The sequence below is a fragment of the Rutilus rutilus genome (genome assembly GCF_951802725.1).
Source record: "Rutilus rutilus genome assembly, chromosome: 19".
In the NCBI taxonomy this organism is placed as follows: Eukaryota; Metazoa; Chordata; class Actinopteri; order Cypriniformes; family Leuciscidae; genus Rutilus; species Rutilus rutilus.
In genome coordinates this window covers 15,677,164-15,704,291 of record NC_140232.1, presented here as the reverse complement: position 1 = coordinate 15,704,291, position 27,128 = coordinate 15,677,164, and the positions used below count along the sequence as shown (strand labels likewise).

Below are 27,128 nucleotides of genomic sequence, written 5' to 3'. Positions count from 1 at the left end.
CCCATGAATCTAAGTTAGAAATTTGGGTCTTTAAGTGAATTTTACATAAAGCTGTTTTTGTATAAAAAAAATATTGTTAAATGTATATAATAAACATAAAAAAACGGTACAAATGTGGAGTAAAAACATTCATAAACTGAGTAAAATTACATTTGTTTAAAAAAAATTGTTACAAAATTACATACAGATATCATTCCAATTTTTTTTATTTTATGTGTAGATCTAGAAAGTGTTGACAACTGTACAAAGTTCCATGCCATTTGGACAAAGAGAATTTTTATTTTAGCAAACGTCATTTGATGTCAAAAAGACCCAGAACAGTGCACAAGGGTTAAGTTATGTGTGACTAATCATGTTAACTCAAAACTGTTACGGTCAACACACACACTGGGCTGATGATGGGAGAAGCAGAAGTGAAGCACAGATATATGTGTGTAACCTGATATACTTAATGAGTTTTCAAGATCAGACAGAAGAGAGAACTGCATTTTTTTTTTTTTTCACACCTAAAAAGATAGTAACTCAACCTTTCATTTGAAATGCATTTTTTGTTTTTCCACCCCGATACACTCAACTAGTAATAATCATTAAAATAATTATTTTAAAATATTATTATTATTAAAGGTGCAGTAAGCAATTTCTGAGAAACACTGTTGATATTTGAAATCAGCAAAACAAACACACCCCTATCTTGATAGTTTCGCCCCCCAAATTCACAAACCCATTATGCAACACAGGCACTTCCCCCCCCCCCCCCCACCCCAATGATTGGATACGCCCCTTACTGCTGATTGGCTACAAGCGAGTTTTGGTGCGATCCACTTTCAACAGCATTTCTCAGAAATAGCTTACTGCACCTTTAACAACAATATAATAATTCCATGATACACACAAACAAACACACATAAAAAAAGACAAAAGACATTATGATTTGCTCAGAAACATCTTATTAAATATCTTCAGGAAGATGGAACAAAACAATTTCTGTTGTTTCTACTAACAGGAGCTCCAACGGCTGGTCCAAGAATATAGCACAATCTGCACTTAATATAGATATCCTTTCATTTATAATAGTCTCAAAGCATTGCACCTCTTTCTAAATCTATTAACATGAACAGGAAGTAATGTTAGAAAAATACAATATGAAAACAGTCTAGTTAACAAAAATATTCAATCAAACTAAAGATTAAAAAAAAAAAGACAAAAAAAAAGGAAAAGATTTGTTTTACTCAAAGTGGTGCGCTTTGCAGCATGATGGTTTAAGATTATATGCATTTTTTTTCCAAACATCTTTTTATGTCTGTAAAAAACAAACTGATGTATAAAAAAAAACAAGAATAAAACATTACAAAGATATTACTATTGAGATAGACCAAGTATATTCTTCAGATATATCCCCTTCAAAATAACTGAAGGGGTTGTTTCTCTTTGAATCACATGCCACAATGTTATTAAGACCCATTACAACCTTTAAATCTCAGCGGATACTGGGATTCATCACAACTGCTTGTGTTACCAAAATATTCTCATATCAAAACCATAGCATCAATATTGTTTCAGTACTAATAATAATGTGAATATTGGCCAACGAGATATATATATATATATACTGTATATTTAACTAATCATCCTCATTACTGGACAAACAAGTATGTATATGTCACTGCCATCGAAACCTTTATGATTGACAGATAAATCAACAGCACATGATGAAAAAGGTCTTCACAAGTGGTCATATTCTGCTTTCAATAACATTACAATAAACTATTGAAGGATAAAAGTGTTAGGAGATGAGGACTGACACCACTGCAAGCACTATGGGTGTGAATGGAAGGGGCTTTAGAGGCAAACGGCACACTTTCTCAGTTGCATTTACTTTGGATTCTCAGACAATCATTAAACAAAACTTCAGAGCGCTGACTGTTTTATAATAAAATCTTTCAGGAACTAAAAGTGCTATAGTTATGGATTCCTTACGACATACAGTATGTTGTATGTTTTGGATTGCAATTATCGTTCTACTCGATTACTGCAGCACTACAAGAGTATCCTCAAACAAGTTAAAACACTCTGTGATTGGTTCTTTTCTGCGACAACTCAGAAACATGTTTGTTGGAATGACCGACTGAGGAAGCACCAGTTATCTTGTAAATATCGTGACTGTGGAAATACAAAACGTCGATTTCTTTCTGCATCAAGCTGACCAGTTGCAACACATCAAACATTTAGAGTGGAGAGTTACATCTCCCATTCCCAGCTTTCAATCTTACAGTCAGCAAACGATTTGCACAAAGGTTGTAGACGTAGGACATATAAATAAATAAATAAATTACACACCAACAAAAGAAACTCTGCATCTAAAGTGGATACAGTATGAGATGGCAAGCCTCTGATACAGATACGACCATCAGATTGAGCTCTAAGTGAGGTTATCACAGAGGTGAAAGCACAACTGCACACTTTTAAATCAAGTAAGGCTCTTTCATGACCGCTGATGTCAACAGTCCATCTGAAAATGAGAGTCTCCAACAATTGGTTTCAATTGTGTAACAATAACTGATATTGTACATTTAAAGACTTTTTGTATTGTATATGTTACTGTAAAGATCATCCGTAAACAAAAAATTAGAAAAACGTTATACTAGGACAACTAAATATGAATGAATATTGTGATAATGGAGTATAAAGGCCAATTCGACAAACGCTGATCAACGCGGACAATCAGCAGATTACGGTACGTCGCTTCTCAAACATTTCGTGACTCGAAAAAGGTGATTGAAGATGCTCAATGGGGTAACGCACGGATCCGTCAAAACCCGCCGAAGTGTCTTGACGCTGGTCGCCGTCTGTCGGTGACTCGGTGCAGTGCGAATTGGCCTTAAAGAGAACTATCCCTTTAATAGGATCTATACAGTCTATCCCATCATCGCCCAAAAACAAACCACATCTGCAGTGCTTGTGGCATCTACATTTGAAACCACATTCACTTGAACAGTAGTGAGGAAGTGCCATCTATAATCAAACAAATGTGGCGCCCAAAAGAGGGCTCAATAGATTCCGACAATAATAAAAATGCCATATTTCAATGGGACTGCCTGAGTGCAACCATCAAGTTTTTTCCTTCCTTCTTTTAAAAACCACGCACTGACTATACATTCGTCTTCCGTGTCATTTGACCTACTGCATAGCTATCTGCCTAGTGTACACCTCTGAAACTTGCGATCACTACAATTTCGAGGTGGCAAAGAACAGTATTTATTACTGGTGATAAGAAACGCCCCCTTCAACATGATCTATTTTTCAAAATAGCAGCTAACTAATGACAATGCTGAAACATAAATTTGTATGACTGAATCTTTTTCCTTACATTTAAGGCATTGGGACTTGCACATTTGGAAGCAAGACTCGGACACTGGAAGTTAAATTAGGAACAAGCAAACTACATTTTGTGCGTTAATTCTAGCAGTGCAATTCAAACATAAAGCACAATAACCTTGCATCACTACTAGCTCCACTCGCTTTAACGGGATCCAGAACTGTGCCATGCATAAAGCGAGTATGGGCATTGTTTGTGTGTGTTGTGAATGTGAAGGTGTGTGACGGCGGCCACTGCGTGCACGCAGGCGCTCATTAGTACGTCATTTAATTTCAAACACATCCAGTTATCTACACATCGATGCTTTGTGCAGACGGAGCGGTGCAGGTCAGCCATAAAAAGGAACACTGATATTGGAAATTTGGTAGATTTTCCATCTATCAAGTCTCTGTTGTCATATCCTCCCACACAGAAAGAGATGAACAAGGACACCCTGCATTGCATCCACTCGCTGTTGTCATGGAGACACCTTCAGATGAGCTCCCAAGATGCTGCGCTGTCAGAGTTTTCAGCAGCCGTATTAACATACAGAAACCAACTTTAGTGTTGATGACAAACTTGATGAGTGAATCAAAAAGGGTAGAGTTTTTAAAGGATTGTGGGATGAGAAGAGTTTATAGCCGGCTGTTCATTAAGGGACTGGACTGTAGATTTCACTGACTGGGAGGAATGAAGCTTTGTGGCGACCATCTAAAAACCTACCGGTGCTAAACACTATACCCCACTTTCTCCCAGTTCAGGCTTTGTTGGCATTTCGTCGTCTCTCCTGTCGTGGCGTTCGTGGCAGCTGCGGGTGAAGATGCTCCATTGGTAGCCAGTGAAAGTGGGGCTGATTGGGATGTACTTGAAAATGCGATGGCGCCGCAGGAAGTCCATACCAAAAGGAAGGTCGTAAGACTCCATTCTTTCCCGTTTAGATGTGCTGCTTCTACGATTCATCTTACGGATGCCCCTTTCCTCCGGGGTGCCTGGAATAATATAGAAACACAATGAACTAAAGCATGACCAAAAAAAAAAAAAAACTCTCTGGGCCTCTTTTTACATTTTCATCGGAATGGGATGACACTTTAGCCCCTTTCACACAGCGCATTGAACCCGGGAAATTGCCGGCAAATTGCCGGAACGCCTTCTGTGTGAACGCAAACATGACCCGGGTTTAATGCCGGGATCGATGCCGGGTTGGGGACCTAGTAACATTGCCGTGTTCAGTCCCGGAACGCGCGCTGTGTGAACAAAAGCCGTAATAATGCCGTGTCGTAGTGATGACGCTGAAGCCGGGATCGTTCGCCAGCTGTGAAACGGTACGAAATGCGCAATTTTATGATCGAATCAGAGAAATAAATGCACAAGTGTGGTTTCGCAGCTCATAAGCAAACTGAAGACGCTGCTGAGACATTACAAGTCACATCGATGTCACGCGTCTTTCCGGGACATACACGGGTTGTGTGTGAACGCGCTCTCTGATTCCGGAAAATCACTGGCAGTGTGAATGAACCAAAATCAAATGAACCCGGGTCAAATCCCGGGTCACTTTATCCGTGTATTTTCCGGAATCTCTGTGTGAAAGGGGCTTTTGTGACTTTTTTCATTAGCTATGTGAAAACACAAAAAATCATGGACATGATTTGGATATGTTAAAGGGTACAAAAAAAAAGAAAAAAGAAGTCACACTTGGCTCCTTCGTGGTTTAAAATGACCAACATAAAAATACGAACAAATAGAGCTTCAGACAGTGTATTATGTAATGAGATTGGCACCTACCAGGAATAGTATTATCCAGCACAAATGCCACAGAACCTCCAACAAACATGGCAGTTGTAAGCAGAACGTTCAGCACCTGATCTATCTGCACTATACCTATGACAGAAGAAAAGAATAAGAATGCTTACATTGTTCCTCATGTAATCATTTCCCATAAAAGTATGCATGTATTCGTGTTTGGGAATCTACCAGTGACAAGGGGGTTTTCTTTGAGGTAGCTGGGCAGCACCAGACCGAAGAAGATGGAAAAGCCAAGGACAAACAGGTTGCGGGACGAGTTGAGGTCCACAAACTGCAGGTTGGAAAGGCCAACGGCGGTGATCATGCCGAACAGCGTGCAGAACAGCGCTCCCAGAACTGGGTCCGGCAATGATGCGAATAGAGCACTGAATTTACCCACCATACCTAGCAGTAGCATCAGTGCTGCACCATACTGAATAACCCGCCTGCTGCCCACCTACACAATAAAACACACACAGAGAGAAGAAACACACTCATTAATTTTCATTTAATGTGCTGCATTTTATGCATTAGGATGTCAAAGCAATGGTTGTCAGTGATGGTTAAAGGTTCTCAAAATCAGGTCTCAAAGATTATGTTCTGCGCAGTTTGATGTCACTGATCTATTCAATTATATGACAATCACACAAATGACAACAAAAACACTTATTTATATACGGTAACAACTGAGAACCTGTTAAATGATAACCTGTCAACTGAAATATACAAAAGTTTGGGGTGGGTATGATTTTTAATGTTCATCAGGTGAGTCTCTGATGCTCACCAAGGAAGTAATTATTTGATAAAAAAATACAGTAAAAACAGTAATATTATGTGAAATATTACTACAACTTAAAATGTGTTTTCTACTTTAATACATCTTAAAGTGTAATTTATATCTGTGATGGCAAAGCAGAATCTTCAGCATCATTACTTTATTACTTTGTGACTTCATTAAAATCATTAAAATATTCTGATTTGCTGCTCAAGAAACATTTATTATTATTGTTGATGTTGATACAGTTGTGCTGCTTAATATTTTTGTGGAAAACCTGATGTTTTTATTTCAGGATTCTTTGATGAATATAAATTTCAAAAGAACAGCCTTTATTTCTAAATCTTTTGTAACATTACACATGTTTGTATTGTCTTTTTTGTCAATTTATTGCATCATTAATTTCAAAAAAAAAAAAAAAAACTTAATAACCCAAAACTTATGAATGGTAGTGTCCATGAAAAAGCTGATATTTAGTTCATTCCTAAACTGCTGCAGTTAATGCGTCATCACAAATTATAATTGTGCAACTGTAAAATCAAGGTAGAGGCCTCATTAGTAGTAGTAGAATGTGTGATAAATAAATAGTTCCCATGGGAACGACCCTGTGGGAGCACATAGCCGGTCAGAGCTTATTTCTTTAATGAAGTTCACTGGCAACTCAAGAGCTGCACTCTTCAGCATTTACAGTCTTTAGGGTGCCAATGATCTAGTGCAGTCACATGCTGCTATGTGGCACATGGGCTGATCACTGTAGGTGCTTTTACCACGCCAAGCACTGTTGATGATGAAACTGGTTTCCGAGTCAAGATAGTGCCATTTTGTTTTCCTTCGTTGTAAGTAACTGTACAAAATGGGGGGCAGTCGTGGCCTACGGGTTAGAGAGTCGGACTTGCAACCCCAAGGTTTCTGGTTTGATTCTCAATACAGGCAGGAAAAATGCAGCTGGGGGAGTGAATGGACAGCGTTCTCTTCCACTCTCAATACCCAAGACTGAGGTGCCATTGAGCAAGGTACCGATCCCCCAATCGCTCCCTAGGCGCCACAGCAAATGGCTGCCCACTGCTCTGGGTGTGTGTGTCCACGGTTTGCAGTGTGTCTCTTCACTACTCACTGCTCCTAATGTGTCTGCACTAACTTGAATGGGTTTAATGCAGAAGACAGATTCTGAGTATGGGTTACAATTCTTGGCCTTCACGTCGCGTCACAAAAGAAGAGAGGGTGACCAGGAAAAGGTCCTACTTTTGTGATGCCCAGCACTCCGATGTTTGGGCTAGAAGACGTGGAGCCATTTCCTGTCCCAAAGACGCCATCGAGGACACAGGAAATGCCCTCCATAAAGATCCCTCTGTGGAAAAAGAGATTCCATTATGGGAATGTGGAACGAATTAGATTAGGACAATAAAACATGTTAGATGTCTCATCAGTTTTTATATCACGTGCTGCTGTGTCTTTGTTTTGTACCTGTTAATGGCATGTATAGGTGGAGGAGGGGCACAGGAGAGACGGGCACAGGCGTAATAGTCTCCAATGGACTCTATGATACTGGCAACCACAGCACTCAGCATCCCAATCACCCCTGCTGCTGACACTGTAGGCAACCCCCACTGGACTAGAACACACAACCAGTAACACAAAGCATTATGAACAATCTAAGCATGTTAGTATACAGAAATACCTAGAGAAGGATTATTTTATATATTATATTCACAAATATGCTCATACATTGGACTGCTGTAACACACAGAAGCTCTTCTCCAAAACCTAGTGAGCTGCCTACATAGGCAGCATCCTAAATGTCGAATAACTCTACAGTACATGCCACACTGGGTCAACAACAAATGATTTCAATAGAATTTGGTGTTAGCATGTTGCTACGTTATGATACTTTAATGGGCACAAAAGTAATTAGAAAACACAAATATTGTATAAAACACTAATCTTTATTTACACTAGTCATTTTCAGTATTGAAGGAAATCATTTCCCTGCCTGCCATTAGATTTTTTTAGTTTTCTTAGCTTGCAGTGTATTATAGGATTGTCTTTACCATGAAGGATACATGTGAGGTTGCCTTATAATTTCCCTTGTAAAAAAAGAAGTGCACTTATACTATTTGAAGTACACTACAAGTGCACATTAAATGCAGTTAAGTATACTTTTAAAACAATGTACTTAAAGATAATATTACTGAAATAAGAGGACAATTAAGAGTACATTCTTGACTGTTTCTAGTACACATTTAATTAATGTCTTGTATTAATGTCAAATTACATCAACACATTCATGCACACACACAGTTTCACTATATTAGTTAGGACATTGCATAGACTTCCACTGATTTTATATATCAGAATAATATACCCAGGGGTGTCCAAACCCTTTTTTTTTAAAGGGGACCAGATATATATATATATATATATATATATATATATATATATATATATATATATATATATATACAGTATATATATATACACATACACACACACACACACACACTCACTGTATATTATATATTAATCATACACACACACACACACTTACAGGGGTAGGGTATCTTAAACCAGGGAGCGGCTGCCAGGATGCCCTGTCGAGCATCTGTTCGGGCGTAGAACCCATATTTGCCCTTCTCAGGAGGAAACACGTCAGTCACCGTGAAGATGAAACACAGAAACCATGACACAAGGATAGCCATGATGATCTACAGAGAGAAAGAAAGAGAGAAAAACCCAACAACTTAAAAAAAGTAACCCAGACTTTTGAACACAAAGCCAGACATGTTATCCAACCTCCTTCACTAGCCTTCACAACAGCAGACAACACTGAACGAATCATCATCATCAAGGATCAATCTGTGTCTATTTTGTCTTGCCTCTATCTGCCTCCCACGCTCCGTTTCATTGCCATGTCATTGTCTGCTGTGCTTCCATTTAAAAACCCAGGCCAAAAAGACCTCATCTCTGAAACAGCATGGCAATTACGGCTGTCATCAGAGCTGACGGCGGATTACGAGCGCTGCCAAGGGTCTGAAAGTGCCAATTCATGCTACTGGGAGCTGGAGACACCAGACTGCTAATGATCATGATAATTCCATTCACTGTAATGTGGATCACTTTGGAATTAAAAGATGCAATAAACTGATTCTTGAGATCTGGAACAAAATATGTCTCACAAATTTACCTGCCAATAGATTAAAAAAAGCAACATTTGCACAGTGAAATTAATCAGAGATGATCGCTTGAACATAAAAAAAAAAAAAAAAAATCATAATCTAATTTCAGCTGCTATGAGGTTCTGGTATATATATATATATATATAGACACACACACACACACACACACACACACACACACAATACATACATACCTTACATGCATACATTTATTTAATCAAAAATAAATACAGTTAAAACAGTAAAACTGTGAAATATTATCACAATTTAAAATAATCGTTTTCTGTTTAATACATTTAAAAATTAAATTTATTCCTGTGACGCAAAGCTGAATTTTCCGCATCATTACTCAAGTCTTTAGTGTCACATGATCCTTCAGATATCATTATAATACAGATCTGCTGCTCAATAAATGTAGCAAAAACAAAACATTTCTTATATTATTGTCAATGTTGAAAAGTTTTCGCTGCTTAGCATTTTTGTGGAAACAATGATTTCATTCAAACATTTGAGGTAATTAATACTTTTATTCATTAAGGATGCATTAAATTGATCAAAAGTGACAGTGAAGACATTTATAATGTTACAAAAGAGTTCCGTTTAATAAATGCTTTAATAAATGTAATAAACTGATTTAATGAATGCAAATAAATGTGATTCGTTGAGCTTTCTATTCATCAAAGAATCCTGAAAAAAGTAGCACCATTTTCACAAAAATATTAAGCAGCAAAACTGTTTTCAAAATTGATAAGAAGAAATGTTTCTAGAATGACTTCTGAAGGATCATGTGACATTGAAAACTGGAGTAATGATGCTGAAAATTAAGCTTTGCATCACAGGCATAAATTACATTTTAAAATATATTCAAATGGAAAACAATTTTAAATGTTTCTAAACAAACCAATGACAGGTACCGTGTATATATTCTCTACATCTTTAAGAGCTTTCTTATCTTGGATTAATGTGGAGAAACTCACTGGGAACATCTTGAACAGCTGCAAACGGTAAGACGTCCAGCCTTTTTTAGATTTGTAGATGGGGAGCGGCAACTGGATGTTACGAGCGTACTGAGAGAACAGCAGCACCAGGAATATGGTTCTGGTTAAAAGAGCGGAGAGAGAGTTTACACGCCGAGTCCACAGAGCCAAAGATTGGTTACATACACAGCCAAACGTGTTTGTGTGCAAGCCGTACTCACAGCATGGCAATGCCCCAGTGTTTGCCTGCCCTCTCTCCAGCAGCCTGGAAGCCAGAGAGTCCGATGAGAGTGACAGTAGGTGTGATGGTGAGCGGTCCGATGTACTTCAACAGGACACCCGGCAAACCTAAGGCCCCTATGACCACCTCGATTAGAGACGAGACTATTATAGCACCCTGGATCTACAGAGAGGGAGAGAGAAAGTAAATCTAATCATACAAACAATCTAAAAGAACCAAACAAAGAAGAAAAAGAGAGGAATTTACAATAAAAGTGGTAAAGGTTAAAAGCCATTAAGGTAGAAAAGTGACATTGACACAGTCCTCCAGACAGCGTAATGCTCCATTTAATCGAATTCAGCTCAAGTTGCTTAATCTTCACTTAATCTTCATGTCTGCCACGGTTTAGACCAAAATCAATATGAAATCTGTTTACACAAGTCTCTTAAAAGACAGACAAAGAAACAAACAAAAAAAAACAAGCAAAAATGTATGTAGCATTCATACCTCAGAAGCAATATTTATAGTGGCCTCTATGAGTATTTGAACACTTATCACTGCATTACTTCAAAAGAAGGTCTGGGTCTACAGTTATTCCTTTTATTTTATTTATGCGTTAATTACATTTTATTGCTATATTTAAGTTATATGCACATTATTATATAATTGTTTATACTAGTGACAGTATATCTTGAAATTTCTATTTCAAATAAATGTTGTTCTTTTGAATATTAATTTAAAAAAATTATCACAAAAATATTAAGCAGCACAACTGTTTAAAACATTGATAATATCCATCCATCCATCCATCCCATCCATGGGAAAATAGTAGTGTGATTTTAAATTGTTTTCTTCCATAATATTACTGCTTTCATTGTATAGATCAAATCAATGCAGTTGGTGAGCATAAGAGACTTCATTCAATAACATTTAAAAAATAAATAAAAAGTAGTTGCAGGAATAAAGTGACTTTGACCAGGGCCAGATTGTTATGGCAAGGCGACTGGGTCAGAGTATCTCTGAAAGGGCAAGGCTTGTGGGTTGCTCCCAGTCAACCGTGATGAGAATTTACTAACAGTGGTCCGAGAAGGGGCAAACCAGCGACAGGGTGTTGGGCGCACAAGGCTTATCGATGCAAGGGCAATGAAGGCTTTTTCCCGTATGGTCTGAGCCAACGATAATGATGGTTATGGGAGGAATGTGTTACAACACACAGCGCATCACACTATGATGAGCCCTGTCCGCCGTCAAAAGTGCCTTCAATGGACACCAGAGCGTGGAAGAAGTTTGCCTTGTCCGGTGAGTCCTGATTTATTTTATATCACGTGGACGACAACAAGCTGTCGTGTGATGCTTTGGGTAATGTTCTGCTAGGAAACTCTGGGTTCGGCCATGCTATTGGTTCACCCTGTACCCCAAGACTGGTTGCCCACTGAAGCTAAGCAGGGCTGAGCCTGGTCAGTACCTGGATGGGAGGCCTCCTGGGAAAACTAGGTTGCTGCTGGAAAAGGTGTTAGTGAGGTCAGCAGGGGGCGCTCACCCTGTGGTCTGTGTGGGTCCTAACGCCTCAGTATAGTGATGGGACACTATACTGTAACAAGCACAGGCCTTTGGATGAGACGTTAAATCGAGGTCCTGACTCTCTGTGGTCATTAAAAATCCCATGGCACTTCTCGTAAAGTAACCCCTGTGTCCTGGCCACATTCCCTCCATTGGCCCTTATCAATCATGACCTCCTAATAATCCCAATCCAGTGAATTGGCTCTATCACTCTCTCTCCTCTCCACCTATAGCTGGTGTGTGTTGAGCGCACTGGGGCCGTTGTTCTGTGGCTGCCGTCACATCATCCAAGTGGATGCTAAAGAGCTTTGGGTTTACAGCAGAACATAGGAAATGTACTCACTGACTCATGATAGCACCTAGGGTTCCACAATCCCATGGAGCAATTCTGTTAAAACCCACTACAGATCTTAACTTTTCACTTTACACTTAATTTCATTAGTTTCACACCAGTTCCTCTATCGGTTTTACGTTCCTCATTAAATACTTCTGTTCTCATCTCTTTCGGTCTTTGTTTTAACACACCTCTCGTATCCTGGGGTACCAGATGTCTTCTGTGTGTGGCAGCTCTGTGGCATTTAATACAGCAAAACCTGTAGAGAAACATGACAATCCGATTACTGACTGAGAAGGTACATGAGTGTGTGCAGGGTTGCTGCAAATTTAAGACCTTTTTAAGTCCTGAAAAGACAAAAAGAATACTTTACGCTTGGGGTTGACAAAAATTATCTCTTGATATTTTGGGGGATTTTGTCAATAATAATAATAATAATAATAATAATAATAATAATAATAAATTTTGGTAACACTTTATTTTACAGTTTCCTAGTTACATGTTACATGTACTTACCATAGCAATAACAGTAAATTATGCATAATTACACGCAAATAACCCTCAACCAAATCCTAATCCTATCCTAACCCTATAGTAAGTACAGGTAGTTAATTGATATTACTCAGTACTTAAATATATAAGTACACTGCAACAATGACACCTTAAAATAAAGTGTAACCTATATTTTTTACTGAGTGTGTTTTTGAGCTGGTTTAGACCTGTCCTGGACAGCTGAATTCTGAAGATAATTCTCCTTTAATATTCTATTAGCAAACACCATGGCACACCTGCAGGTGATAGGTGCGTGGGAAAAAAAGACCAAATAAGTAGGTCAAAAAATCTACTAAAAAACAATGAACTCCCGCACACTATCAGTACTTGCAAATGAGTATCAAAATGTTATTAGCAACGTTTCGGTCTCACGACCTTCATCAGGGATCCTTTAATATTCTGAAATCGACTTTTTCATAAAGGGGCAATATTTAAGACATGGGGCAAGACTTTTTAATGCAAGCGGGAACCCGTGTGTGTGTGTGACATGTACCTGTTGTGTTACATTTCCACTTTTCCAGTGAAAGGATGGCTCTTGATGGGGCGAGAAATGCAAAAGCACTAGCTTGGAACAATGGAAGCCTGGAGGCAAAACACACACAAAAACACAAATCAAATCACAAGAACACTTAAAAACAACAACACTACTCTAGTGCCTGGGTGGGAAGCATCGTTTATGTGTGGCTGACAAGAAAAGCTTTTAACCCCATCATGAGGTCACTCGCCTGAATTAATGATAATCCACCAATTTCAGAACAAAACAGTTTGAAACTCTTCAGCTACTGTTCCTAAACACTTTTCAACAATACTAATTACAGTTGACCATGTAATATGGGATGAAATTTCATGAACTCACTTACTGCAAAGGTAGCACCCTATCACAGTACCACGCTTGGATTCACTGAGCTCTTCAGAACGACCCATTTCCCCCACAAATTTTTGTAAAAGCACACTATAAAAAAAGTTGTTGCCTTAAACATCCGAGTTGATGGTCCTTAAAAATTTGAGTAATTTCAACTTAAAATACATTAAACTGACTGAAAAATGTGTTGAATCTTGTATAACTTATAAAAAAAAAGTAGAAAATTGCATAACTTATTTTGATGAGTTGAAGCAATGTAAAAACATATGTTGTCATAACTTATTGTTTTCATTTTTTACAGTGCAGTGTGCATGGCTAGGTGCTTGATTTTATACACCTGTGGCAATGGGTCAGACAAAAAAAACAAAACATGCATTAATCATTAAGAGGTGTGTCCCAATACTTTTGTCCATATAGTTTATATACAGATCTGCTTGTGGATATCTAGTTAACTTGCTATGAAGCAACTCAAACAAATATTTTCAAAGATTTATGCCACTAACATGACACGGGCAAACCCCCTGAATACAAATATGCAAAATACAGCTAAATTACTTTTTAGAAAATGTAGAAACATTGAGAAAACTAGCGTAATAACTAAAGCCAGCAGAGAAATTAGTTTGTGGATTGATACATATTCATTGTAATGCTCATGAGTGAGACATTTAGTGGCTTTGCTCAAACCACTAGATGTCTCCACACACACTTCTCATACTGTCACTGATGTGGCTTCGAAGTCTACAAAACAAGGCCAAACTCTCGCTCTCATTCTTTTCCCCCTTATCTTTACATACGAACAATAAAGTCAAATGTTGTGCAACCATGGCAACTTAAAGAAAAAACATGTTTTACAAAAAGGTTTGCATTATGTGTGTCCAAATAAACAGAGAATGTTTAAGATAAAAAATCTATTCTTTATGATTAAAGCGTTTAATCAGATGTAACATGTATCAGGTATCAGTAGTGCAGTGTTATTTTAGTATCATTAATATATACTATAATAGTTTTTGTTAAGATTTTAAATTAGATTTCATATTTTCTGTTTTATATTGATTTTAGTTAAAGGTTTAGTATTTAGTTGTGTTTGTCTTTTTTTTAAACGTGAATATAGTTTTTATTTACTTATTTGCTTTAGTGATTTTAGTACTAAACTAAATTGTGAAATTTTACCTTGGCAACTAGCTAAAATAAAATAAGTTTAAGGTTCTTTTTTGTATTATTTTATTTGAGTTAGTGTTTATTTTTGTCGGAATGTTTTTTTTTTATGGTTTTAGTTTTATTTAATGATAATAACCCATACCTCAGGCACAAAAACACACTATATGGAAATATACAAGTTAATATAAAGGCAGAACATAAAGACCGCTCGCATACAGTGACTCAGCACACAGGTCTGACGGCAACACTTGCCCAGTCCTTTCCACTCTTATCTTCCTCTCATTTCCCTTTTTTTGGTCACTTGCTCAGGTTTCCCTGGAGACAGCATGTGCCACGAGCAAGCGACGTCAGAACAGAGGGATCAAGTGCGCAAGAAAGACATCAGACGGCCCTCTTACACATCGGGCAAAGTGGCCACAAAAGAACATTGAGTGCAAGACAGAACAGGCCACGTCTAACTGTCTTTATGACATGAACAGCCTAAAGGATCAGACCTCTACAGACACTCGCCCTCCCCATCCTGCAATATAGACGGTGTCTGTTCCAGATTCCTTATACTCGTACACTGCCAATTCATGCTTCCCTGTTGGGGTTTTATGTCACAAAAAAACTGTATTGTCATGATTATGATTAATCATGATTATGTCATGATTAACTAACTGTATTTCTCTATGTACATTTCTGAAATGCACTTTCTGTAAAGCTGCTTTGAAACAATATGTATTGTGAAAAGCGCTATACAAATAAATTTGAATTGAATTGAATTGAATTATTGCATCATAAATTGCATTAAAGTGAATTACAGCAGCAAAACATCAACAGTGGTAACTTACGGAGGAAATAACAGTTTCCCGAATTGCTGTGATTTATACTTTATATTTTGATACGGGCTTAAACATATCCAAATCACTGCTTATTTTATAAGGGACCAGCATGTACTCGTTTGCTTGAACAATCCTTATTCAAATCAGAGGTGAGGCCACATAAGGGCAATGGAGGTGCTGGACATTCCACATTGACCTACCCAGTGTCTACTGGTTTGCAAATTATATGAATATACAAAATAACTAAGAAACTGAATTTTGTCAGCACATTTATTGAATCATGTTTTCTGTTTAATATTTACAATAACCGTTAAAATGTTTGTGGTTGTTATGCTTTGTTATAAATCTCTTATGCTCACCAAGGCTGCATTTATACAGTAAAAACAGCACTATTGTGAAATATTATTGAATATTATTATTAAATATTACTCGAATGTTAAATGCTAAAAACTTTTAATATTTTTTCAATGCAAAGCTGAATTTTCAGCATCATTACTCCAGTCTTCAGTGTCACATGATCCTCCAGAAATCATTCTAACATGCTGATTTGATGATCAAGAAACATTTATTCTTATCATTCATTTAGAAAACAGTTGTTCGACGTAATATTTTTGAGGAGGATTTTTTTTTTAAGGATTCTTTTATGACTAGAAGGTTCAAAAGAACAGCCTTTATGTGAATTTTTTTTTTTTGTGTGATGTGACATAAATGTCTTTATAATTAATGCTAAAACAGTTATTGGTCAATATTGGAGATTTTTTGTGTGCAAATTATCTATCAGTATCAGGCGATATTGGATATGACTGTGAATTTCAAATTAAAATGATACAATTTTAATATTGGCCATGTATTGGCCAAAACATGAAAATAATACATATGTACATTTAGAAACAAATTTAATAGCAAACCATAGGCCTATATAGGCTAAGGAAACATGAGAGAAGGAACAGAACAGAAGTCCAACCAATTTCAGCTTTGAACACAGATTTAAATCTCTCACATTGTGTCCCTTCCTCATTCTCAAGCCACACTAAACAGCACCAGTTTGCTGCCTAAATTGTAGCACTATAAAGAGCTGAAGGCCTTCATTACCGAGTGATTAAAGACCATGAAAGATCCACAGATGACCAACAGCTAAAATTGAACTGACCTCCTGCTACACAACTGAGAGTTGGATTTTGTTCCAACAAAAGCAGCTCTTCAAAAAAAATTTAACCGTAAAATTTAATTGGAGAAGAGAATGTATTTAAGAGTGCATGCACGCACGCTCTACGCACCTTGTAAGAGTTTGTGTCTTAGGCTGGATTTGTGTTAAATCAAAGCCAGTGAAAAAAAAACTTTATGCAACAGGAACGCCCTTCCTCTTCACAGAACTGAGTGAAATATTTCCAAATCTAGGTTACTGGGTCACTTCACTTTCAGAAGGAGGGACAAAAGGGAAATAAAGACAGAGAGATCAGAATAACAGAATGTAAGGTGGAGGAACAACAGGGGGGAAAAAACTGACAAAGTACAAAGCATTGTACGAAACAACAATATAGTAAAAAGAGGAATAAAAAGAGACTCTACTGTTTTTTTTTTCTTTACATATATTATGGAAATGCATAGTGAACTGTCAAAAAACTAAAAAGCATCTAGATTTTTTAGCCACATGAGCCAGCTCTACTGTATTTAAGAGTAGGATTATATCATGAGATAACATGTCATGATACATGCCCAGACATACACAGAAAAAAAAGTAACTACAGCATTGAAGACTTCAGCTTAGTTCACCTTTGTCAGGTCATGACGTTTGTGCCATTGTTCTGACTTGCCTACCCAACCCACAATGACAAGACATCCTGTACTGCGCAACATACTAATAATGTGCTTACATTGTAAACAGGCAGTTTTACGATGACAATTCTGATGGCAGGCCAGTGTCAAAGCTGAGATTCTCCACTGATGTCTTGACTGTGGTCAGATTGCTCTACAGTAGGGATCACACTGGTTATTGGTTATTATACAACACCGTTATTGTGGGCATCAGTGGGTCTCAATAGGTATTGAAATTGGGTACATTCACTTTTGAATGTGCGCACGCTTATCACTTTCGCAATCAGGAGCTGTGATGGCCAGGCTTTATGCCACACAATTCTTATACATTAATCTTTGCATTGATTAATAAGTAAAAGGACATTACTATATTGGTTTGGTTTAAGATCTTTATTTGTCATTGTACGGAGTCAGTGCACAGGCTTAGCTATTTGGCTTAAGGTTAAAACATTAAAACCAGTTAAAATTCCTCTTTGGCTAAAATGTGATTTTTTAAAACATGGCTAAAAGTAATTAAGATGACTTTAAAGTGTTTAGTACCTGGTTTGTAGTGGGAATGGACCAGCCTAGTGACAGAGATTCAAAAAGGAAGTTGATCTGTTTTTATGGGAATTCTAAAGGAAGTGAGAATGTACCAACTTTGATGTATTGGAGGGGACAAAGGAAAATGTGATGTCCAGATCAATGTGACTTTTGGTTAATGGAATTATTTTTACATTAACTAAAATCTATCCATGGCTCTAAATGTGGTTAAATGTATTGTGTTCATTCCAGGGTTTGTGTTGTTACTGTTATGAGAATTTGTATGGTTTTGTTTCCCCTTTTTTGGTTTCATGGTGCTGGCCACCTCCTATAAATTCTGAGAAATCCTATAAATGTCTTGTCTAGAAAGAGTCTTGTTACTTACTGTACCCTGGAAAAGTGGTGCTGATTTTGATCCTCTGTCAGTTTGAGAGGCTCAGGCACAATTATGTCCTTTTTGAATACTGGCTATTTCCTGTGATGTAACCCAAATGGAAGAAATTTTTTGATATTTCTTTAACTGTTACCATTTTTGCCCTTTTCCTCTCTAATGAGGCTTGATCACTTTTTTCTTGCATAAGCAAGATTCACTAAAGACTGTCACAATTGAAGACCACTTTGCTCCCTGTTTTGTGGCGAAGGACTAATTTTGTTGTTGTGATTTGCTAAGGCTCATGACAGATTCATCACAGGAGCACTTACTGTACAAGGAGTGGCATTACTAACGGCACATTTTACGGCAAGAAAAGATATTAGTCGATGCTCAGGATCTGTTGTGCACCAAAACCTCAAAATCATCTTTCCTTACTCTTGTCATGTGATGAGTGAAATCTGACTAAATGGTTTTTATTTCTATAAAAATAGCTAAATGACAGAGTGGGTGGGTAGGTTATGAAATCAGTGTATAACACCTACTACCGTAGCTAGCCTATTCTACAGTAGATGTTATCATCTTCTCTACCATATTAAACAAAGATAGAGTGAAGCAGATGCAGTACTTGCTGAGCTTAAGTGTGCTGTAAACTAAGCCTGAATCTAACATCCTGAAAATAATCAATAAAACCACCCACATATGAAACAAACTACTGTTTGTACTACAAACATGAACACAATTTACTGAAACCTTCAATCACATATACATATATAATATATTTATATAAAGATACATGTTAACTGTTGTGCTTGTTAGTTGAGTTGGGTAAACTCCACTGACAGTGGAGCAGTGCATGGGATTCACCACACAGGCCAGATTTTAACCTTTGTTCCCCATTGTGACCCCATTGCTCAACGTGTCTGGGACATGTTCTAATAGCTAAACCTTGCTTTAACAAACTCACACTTACCGGCAGCCGAAGGTAGTCTGCAGCAGGGTGGTGATGCCCACGCAAAAGAAAATGGTGCCAATTAGCTGACTGGTTGCCCATTGGTCATGACCCACACACATGGCTTCAGCCAGCAGGAAGGGCACAGCGATAGTTCCACTGAAGCAGGTAAGGTAGTGCTGAGGAGAAATGATGTGGAAAGAAAAGAATATCTAGCTCTTTATCTCTGTAATGGAGAACATCAAATCTTACACAAGCCTAGGGTAACTGCAATAAATGTAGGGTCACTGCTTTAAAGTTGCGTGTCACTGCTGTAAAGTCTAGGGTCACTGCTGTGAAGTTAAGGGTCACTGCTAAAAAGTCTAGGGTCACTGCTGTAAAGTTAAGGGTCACTGCTAAAAAGTCTAGGGTCACTGCTGTAAAGTCTAGTTTCACTTCTGTAAGGTCAAGGGTCACTGATGTAAAGTCAAGAGTCACCGCTTCAAAGTCTAGTTTCACTGCTGAAAGTTAAGGTTCACATCTTCAAAGTCGAGGGTCACTGCTGTGAAGTTGAGGGTCACTGCTAAAAGTCGAGGCTGACTGCTAAAAGTCGAGGGTCACTGCTAAAAGTCTAGGGTCACTGCTGTAAAATCAAGGCTCACTGCTTCAAAGTTGCGTGTCACTGCTGTAAATTTGAGGGCCACTTCTTTCAAATCCAAACTTTACAGTCACTGCTATAGTTGAGTCATAGCTGGTAAATGAACATCTTAAATGTCTGGGGCTCATCACTGTGGCTGTGCATGCGTTTGTACCTGTAAACCCAGGAACACACACAGGTACCAAGGTGGTGTGTCCTCTATGGTGTATATCATGTCCATTCTCTTGGCATCTGTGCTGTCTGCACTGTCCACAGTCTCTGACATGGAGCACTGATGGGGAGAGGAAACACAAGACACATGTTAAGCTATGGGACGTCCCTATGGTAACCCATCCCTATTACAGAGAAGCTGAGTGAGAGCCGTACACTATAAACGGCATTAGAGCGCACACACACAACCACACACACACACCAAAACTGCTGCCAATTCAAATGGCATCAGAGGGAGATCAGTAACACTATATGAAATTATCCTGAAATGAACAAACTGCTTAATAAACTCAGTTCTAATCTTCCAAATTGAAAGAAGACATTACTATTAGAGTTATTCTGTTACATGTTAAAATAAGCTGTAATGGAAAAATATGTACTATTACTGAAAACTAGTTTTAACAATTGAACCAATTAAACCACAAAGCAAAGATCCAGTACAGCCATAATATTATTGTCTGTCTTTGAATTATTTATTTTTTTAAAGCAGTAAGATTAGCCTTCAGCTGTCCCTTGCTACAGTTATCTTTGTTTTAAAGACCATCTGGATTACCAGTCAAATAATTCTCATTTCTGACAGATATTACTGGCAACACAGAATCAGAGAAAAGGTCAGAAACCCAATGTGTTGCATCAACATTGCTGTACTGAAGGCAAACACTGAGGAAATTCCACTGCAATGTAGTGACCTCCCAAATCCCTGATCCCTCGGTGGGGGAAAAGTGCCGAGTCATAATGACTGAGCTATTACCGAACAGGGCTTAATACAGAGTGGATAAGCAAGACTGGTACGAGTAGCCCCTTGATTTAAAGGTGAAGTGTGTCATTTCTACACCAATAGCATCACCAAAAAAAACTCACTTTGTCCTCAGTCTGGCTGTCTTTCGCGTAAATGGCCATGAGCTGTGTGTCCTCTGCGTCTTGATCTCCAGGGGTTTGCACGGCACCGTTAACCACCTGTCAAATACAAAGACATTTGCAAAAGATCACATATTTACCAAGCAACAAAACAAGGAAAATGGTTGACGCTACTAGCAAACTTTTCTATTGTTATCACAAAAGATAAAAATGGATGTGGACGTATCTGTAAGAAATCAGACAATATGTAGTTTAGCTTGGAACACGAAGGGTTACGATTCCAGAAGCTTTGCTTTGGTTCTCTTAGCCAAATTCAAATACCAGGGTTTCAGTGTCAAGCATATTAGTTTTACCTTACGACCTCATGACATTACACCCCGGCACTGAAGAGACTTATCAGCCCACTGAAAGGGTTAGTTCACCCAAAAATAAAAATTCTGTCAGTAATTACTCACCCTCATGTTGTTCCAACCCCGTAAGACTTTCGTTCATCTTCGGAAAACACAAATTAAGTAGCCTGGCAAGCCAGACCTACATCAAGATGTTAGGTCTGGCAACTCACCATTGGCACGGCTCAATCCGAGGGGCGGGATAAACCGTTGCCTTTCAAATTCCCTCTGCACGCAATAGGATAGCGCTACAACCAACCAGCGGAGCTAGTAGATTAAACTTTTGCCGTATCTGGTCAGCAAAACTACGAACACATCTTTTTTAAGAATGACTTAACTGCCATTCTTTGTTCTTTTCTCAAAGAAAAGCTTAACTCCAAGTCCTCCAGACTCGCGGCCAAAGCCGATTCGAAAGACCAGTTCTGCTGTTCGCCAGCAGCAGCCATTCTTTGTTTTCAAGTAGCAGGGAATTCACACGGAACCGTCACAACTCTGTCGTCATTATGTTAAGCCCTCCCACCGACTCTATACATGATTTGATTGGCCTGACTAGAGTTTGTTTTTTCCAGCTCGAAAGTCAACAGAGAGTTGCTAGACTACACTGGCTGCAAAATACATTTTGCTGCCGCTAGGGTGGGTCTAGATTTCTAGGCTACAAATTAAGATATTTTTGATGAAATCTGAGAGCTGGCTCACTCCTTCATAGGCTGCTAGGTAATTGATATCTGCCAGCCCAGAAAAGTTACTAAAGACATCGTTAAAATAGTCCAAGTGACTACAGTGGCTCAACCTTAAGTTTATCAAGCGACAAGAATACTTTTTGTGCACAAAAAAACAACAACAAAAAAAACAAAAAAAAGAACAACGACTTTATTCAACTATTCATTTTCTTCTCTGTGGGCCTCTGAGTGAGTTGACGTAGTGTAACAGCGCAGCGCTTCTGGGTTGTACGTCAGAACGTAGGCTCACTATTGGTCAGCATCACACACACATGACCAGCGTCGGCCAATAGTGACCCCACGTTCTGACGTACAACCCAGAAGCGATGCGCTGTTACACTACGTCAACAGCTTAGGAGAATGACATGGAAGAGAAGAGACGGTTGAATAAAGTCGTTATTTTAGGGTTTTTTTGCGCACAAAAAGTATTCTCGTCGCTTGACAAACTTAAGGTTGAGCCACTGGAGTCACTTGGACTATTTTAACGATGTCTTTACTAACTTTTCTGGGCTGGCAGATATCAATTACCAAGAAGCCTATGAAGGAGTGAGCCAGCACTCAGATTTCATCAAAAATATCTTAATTTGTGTTCCGAAGATGAACGAAAGCCTTACGGGGTTGGAACAACATGAAGGTGAGTCATTTTTGGGTGAACTAACCCTTTAAGTCCACAAGGGAAATTTCACACACACATTTCAGAGAAAGGGTTATGCAGATAAGTGATCACACTCATGTAGGGAAGAGTTCACCAAAACAATGATGGCTTAGCTGTACAAGGTTTTTTGGTGGTTCTTTTTTTTTGTGATCAACTATTGTCTTTAGAAATAGCATCCATTCAAACAAACAGACAGGGAAGGGGGAGCAACAGGCATATCATCCATAATTTAACAATATGAAAGAATAAAAAACACCTTATATAGTCATTCCTTTATATAGTCCAATATGTTGGAAGAAAAACATTGCCATGCATCAATGGTACTAGGTTTAGCCTTGTTAATTTGTGCTGTTGTACATTCACAAGTCACTATTTTATGTAAGCTATGAATCCAATATATTTTTGCACACACGTGCAGAGTAAACCAATTCTGTATTATTGTCTTCTTTGCAGCTGTAAACCCAGCAAACAACATTCTCTTTTGCAGTGCACTTATACAGAGATCAGAATCATCATTGAGAAGACATAAACCCGGATTAGACATATAATCAATTTGTAGTAAAGAGGACAAAACCAAGTTTACATTAGTCCATAGGTTAACAACAATTGGACACTCCCAAAACATATGAAGAAAAGTACCTGATGATAAGGTGTTACAGATATGGCAGTTATAGGCTGATTGCAGTTTCATTTTGAACCTCTTGTAAGGGGTTATGTATGCCCTATGGATGATTTTGAAATGAATAAGACGATGAGCCAAATTTTTAGAAGTTAAGGTTTTTTGGTGGTTTTTCATGACATCATACTAGACTGATGATTCATGATTGCACAAACAATCTTTTGTCTTTCAAACAATAATTACATACAGAAATATCTTAGAAAAAAAGACTAGAGTATTAGAAAAGAACCCCTAATAATTATTCAACAATTGAGAACGATATAACAAAAGAACAAAAGAAAAACAAAAGAATGATATAATACGCATAAATGTTATAAGAGAGTGTTTGCTATGTAATTGTCTTTAAGGGAGTGGTGGGCATGACTAAGGGAAATTTGAGTCTTGACATGAATGTCTTCGTAATGAGTGAACAGATAAAGTTACAGCGCACAGACCATAGTGTACCGACTGATAAAGGGACACATCTGTAGAAGGACGAGATAAAAACAACTCTCTAATAGATAACCTCTTATAGAAGCGCACACACAAGAGAGTAAACATTGGCTTCTTGACAGGTTTATTAAATGGTTCACGCAAAAATGACATTTCTGTCATTAATAACTCACCCTTTATGTTGTTCCAAACCCGTAAGACATTCGTTCATCTTCGGAACACAAATTAAGAATTTACCACTTTCTAGGACCTTGATGTTATGAAGCGACGAGAATACTTTTTGTGCGGGTTTGGAATGACATGAGGGCGAGTAATTAATGACATAAATTACATTTTTGGGTGAACTAACCCTTCAATGTTTAAATATGCATGTTTAACAGCAAAAACACTATCAAAAAGCAGCAGCTGGTTATTTCAAGTTGTTTAGTTTTTTTTGCTTGTTAATGAACCTTTCCTGCAGTGATAAGATAACACACATGTTGAGGGTACAAATTGTTACAAACAACAACTGTATAATTAAATCGATAACACTTTAAAAGAAGGTTTTATTAACATTAGTTAACTACATTAACATGAACTAAGAATGAACTGCACTTCTACAGCATTTATTAATATTTGTTAATGTTAATTTCAGCATTTAACAATACATTATTAAAATCAAAAGTTGTTTTTGTTAACATTAGTTAATGCACTGTGAACCAATATGAACAAACAATGAACAGCTGTATTTTTTTTATTAATTAACTTTAACAAAGATTAACAAATACAGTAACAAGTGTATTGCTCATGGTTAGTTCATGTTAGTTAATACATTAAGTCGCTTTTTTCAGGATTCTTTGATGAATAGATCATTCAAAAGAACAGCATTTATTTGAAACAAATCTAAAAAATAAAAAGTATTAACTGCCCCTAAAAATCTTACTGAACCCAAGCATTTGAATGGTTAGTGTATTTATAACACCACTACATTTATGACTTCATAAATGTGCATCTTCAAAAGAAATGTTATGCATGCCATGATGCTAAATCTGTTGTTTGTCATTCCTGGAAGTTTATTGACACTTGAAATAGAAAAAATTCTGGAAAGCCAGATTTTAAACGGCACTTCCTTAACGTAGGAACTTGCATACCACACTGACCTGCTTAAAAAGTACATGTGACCATGCACACAAGCGGTTGACACACACCCTGTCCTGTCACTGTAATGATAGGCTTGAAGCTATTGTTTTTTAGCCCTATGATTAGCAATTCCACACACACAAACTCACAGGGATGGGATAGAAGTGTGCACTGTGTTTGTTCTCCTCTTCATATTTGCCAGGCTCTGCGGTGGACTCCATGGATTTGGAGGTAGTGTTTTTACCAACACCCATTCCTCCCCTTTGCTCCTCTTCCTCTGGCTCTGTTCCTCTCCTCCACTCCCTCTCACGCTCGGGTAGAAACACTGCTGCTCTGCCTGTCAGCATACACTCATGCTCCACTGATTGGCCAGCCAGATCATCTGAGGTGAAACAACAGAGCAATGCTATTAATGAATGTATTATGAAATTGCCGCATTCATCTAATGACTTCCTGCAATCAACTCAACAAAATAAAAACAATCCATATAGTCATAAACCAATCTAATTCACTGAAAATCGTCCCTTTTAAATCTTGTGCTTGTCAAATAAAAATGGAATACTTCGCAAAGTCAAAGGCAGAATGAACTGGACAAATAACTTAAGCAATGAAATCTGAGAACATATCAAGTGAATAATTGTTTATTTACTCAAATTAACATACTCGCATACCCACACTTACATTACTGTGGTTCTGGACTCAAACAACCATTCATTCAACAATAATGTGTGATCAAACATCTACAGTCACAAGGAACAAACACAAGGAAAAGACGATTTGGAAAAACTGTTGAGGTAAAGAATGATAGAAAAGAAGAAAAGACTATAGAAGATTGGGAAGTGGGATGACGAACATAAGATGGAAAACAGAAGCGAATGAAAAAGCGTGTGACTGGAAAAAGGCCAGAACGCTTTATCAGCGGATGTTGTTGATTTTGTTAACAGTCAAGTTCTGTTTACTGTTCTTGTGGCCTTGGGTCGGCACCCTTTCCTATTAATGACAGTGATTAGACATGTCAGCTCACCACCAACGGCTGTACCCTTCCCCCACAGCCCATGATCCCTCATCAGCCTTGAACTCCAGGGCGATCACATCTGCTTGGTATCTAGAAGCCATCTGGGTTCACAAAAACCCCTTCAGCGCTACACACACGCAGTACCAGATTCTTACACGTATCCAAACTAGGAACGGTCATGACAAACGACTAGATATTTCGTCAACCACTTGAATTCTATTCCTTCTTGTGTAGCCACAACCACTACGACATCTCACTGGTCTAAAATTCAGCTTCACATAACTGAACATTAAATATTAAAATAAAATACAAACATTATACTTACTAAATTATGTGTTATGTACTTAATATTTTATTAATAATATACATTTTATAAATATGTATTAGATATAGATTTAGATTTATTTTAAATTTAATAGATATTATTATTAATAATAATAATAATAATGATACATATTTTGTCAATCACTTGGTTTCCATTTTTTGCTGGATTGGCCCCAGCGCCTCTTACTGTATGTTAAACATGAAATATATAATATTAAACATATAATAAATATTATATATGTACTTAATATATTATTGTGATTATGAAATATATATTTACTACATTTTATTATACTATATAATTAATATCAACTATTATACATAGTTTTTTTAGGACAAAAAAAAATAAAAAAATAATATATATATATATATATATATATATATATATATATATATATATATATATATGCACATACACATACACACATATATACATACATATAGAGCTGCATGATTATGGACAAATTGAGAATCACGATTTTCCCACAATTCTGAATAAACAATTAAACAAAATAATATGTTACAAAATGTTAACTAATGTTAAATGTTCATTTATTTGAATGAATTATATAAAAAAAATGGTTTGAGTGAATGATTCAATGACTCTTGAATGACTATATCTTTTTCCATTACTGGATGAATCAGTGTTTTTAAACGAATCTCTTGAATGAATGATTCAAATGACAAATACTTTTTTTAACAGTCACTTGTCGCCAAGTGTAATCAAGTTACTTTCAAATGGTGATATTTTGATCTCTACCGTAGACATCAGTGTTTATACCGATCTATAAACTTTTATCCAAGTACTTCTGTGATAATCTGAATGATTCTAACATATGTGGTTGAAGAGCCTGTCTGAG

The 27,128-nt window shown here is 37.4% G+C and overlaps 1 protein-coding gene across 2 annotated transcripts in view; it reads right to left on the bottom strand.

Moving 5' to 3' along the window:
* Nucleotides 1-928: 928 nt before the first annotated feature.
* slc23a2 (solute carrier family 23 member 2) overlaps nt 929-27,128 on the bottom strand; it is a 46,902-nt gene continuing 20,702 nt past the window's right edge. For both annotated transcript variants that reach the window (XM_084388475.1, XM_084388476.1), the window contains 14 exons: nt 25,079-25,311; nt 20,940-21,035; nt 20,023-20,139; nt 19,253-19,410; nt 13,222-13,310; nt 12,368-12,435; nt 10,284-10,465; nt 10,063-10,183; nt 8,458-8,614; nt 7,377-7,524; nt 7,155-7,260; nt 5,327-5,594; nt 5,138-5,233; nt 929-4,344 (listed from right to left, as the gene is read on the bottom strand). In XM_084388475.1, the coding sequence (XP_084244601.1) occupies nt 4,091-4,344; nt 5,138-5,233; nt 5,327-5,594; nt 7,155-7,260; nt 7,377-7,524; nt 8,458-8,614; nt 10,063-10,183; nt 10,284-10,465; nt 12,368-12,435; nt 13,222-13,310; nt 19,253-19,410; nt 20,023-20,139; nt 20,940-21,035; nt 25,079-25,311 (2,093 nt within the window). In that variant the 3' untranslated portion in view covers nt 929-4,090. The remainder of the gene's footprint in view (nt 4,345-5,137; nt 5,234-5,326; nt 5,595-7,154; nt 7,261-7,376; nt 7,525-8,457; nt 8,615-10,062; nt 10,184-10,283; nt 10,466-12,367; nt 12,436-13,221; nt 13,311-19,252; nt 19,411-20,022; nt 20,140-20,939; nt 21,036-25,078; nt 25,312-27,128) is intronic.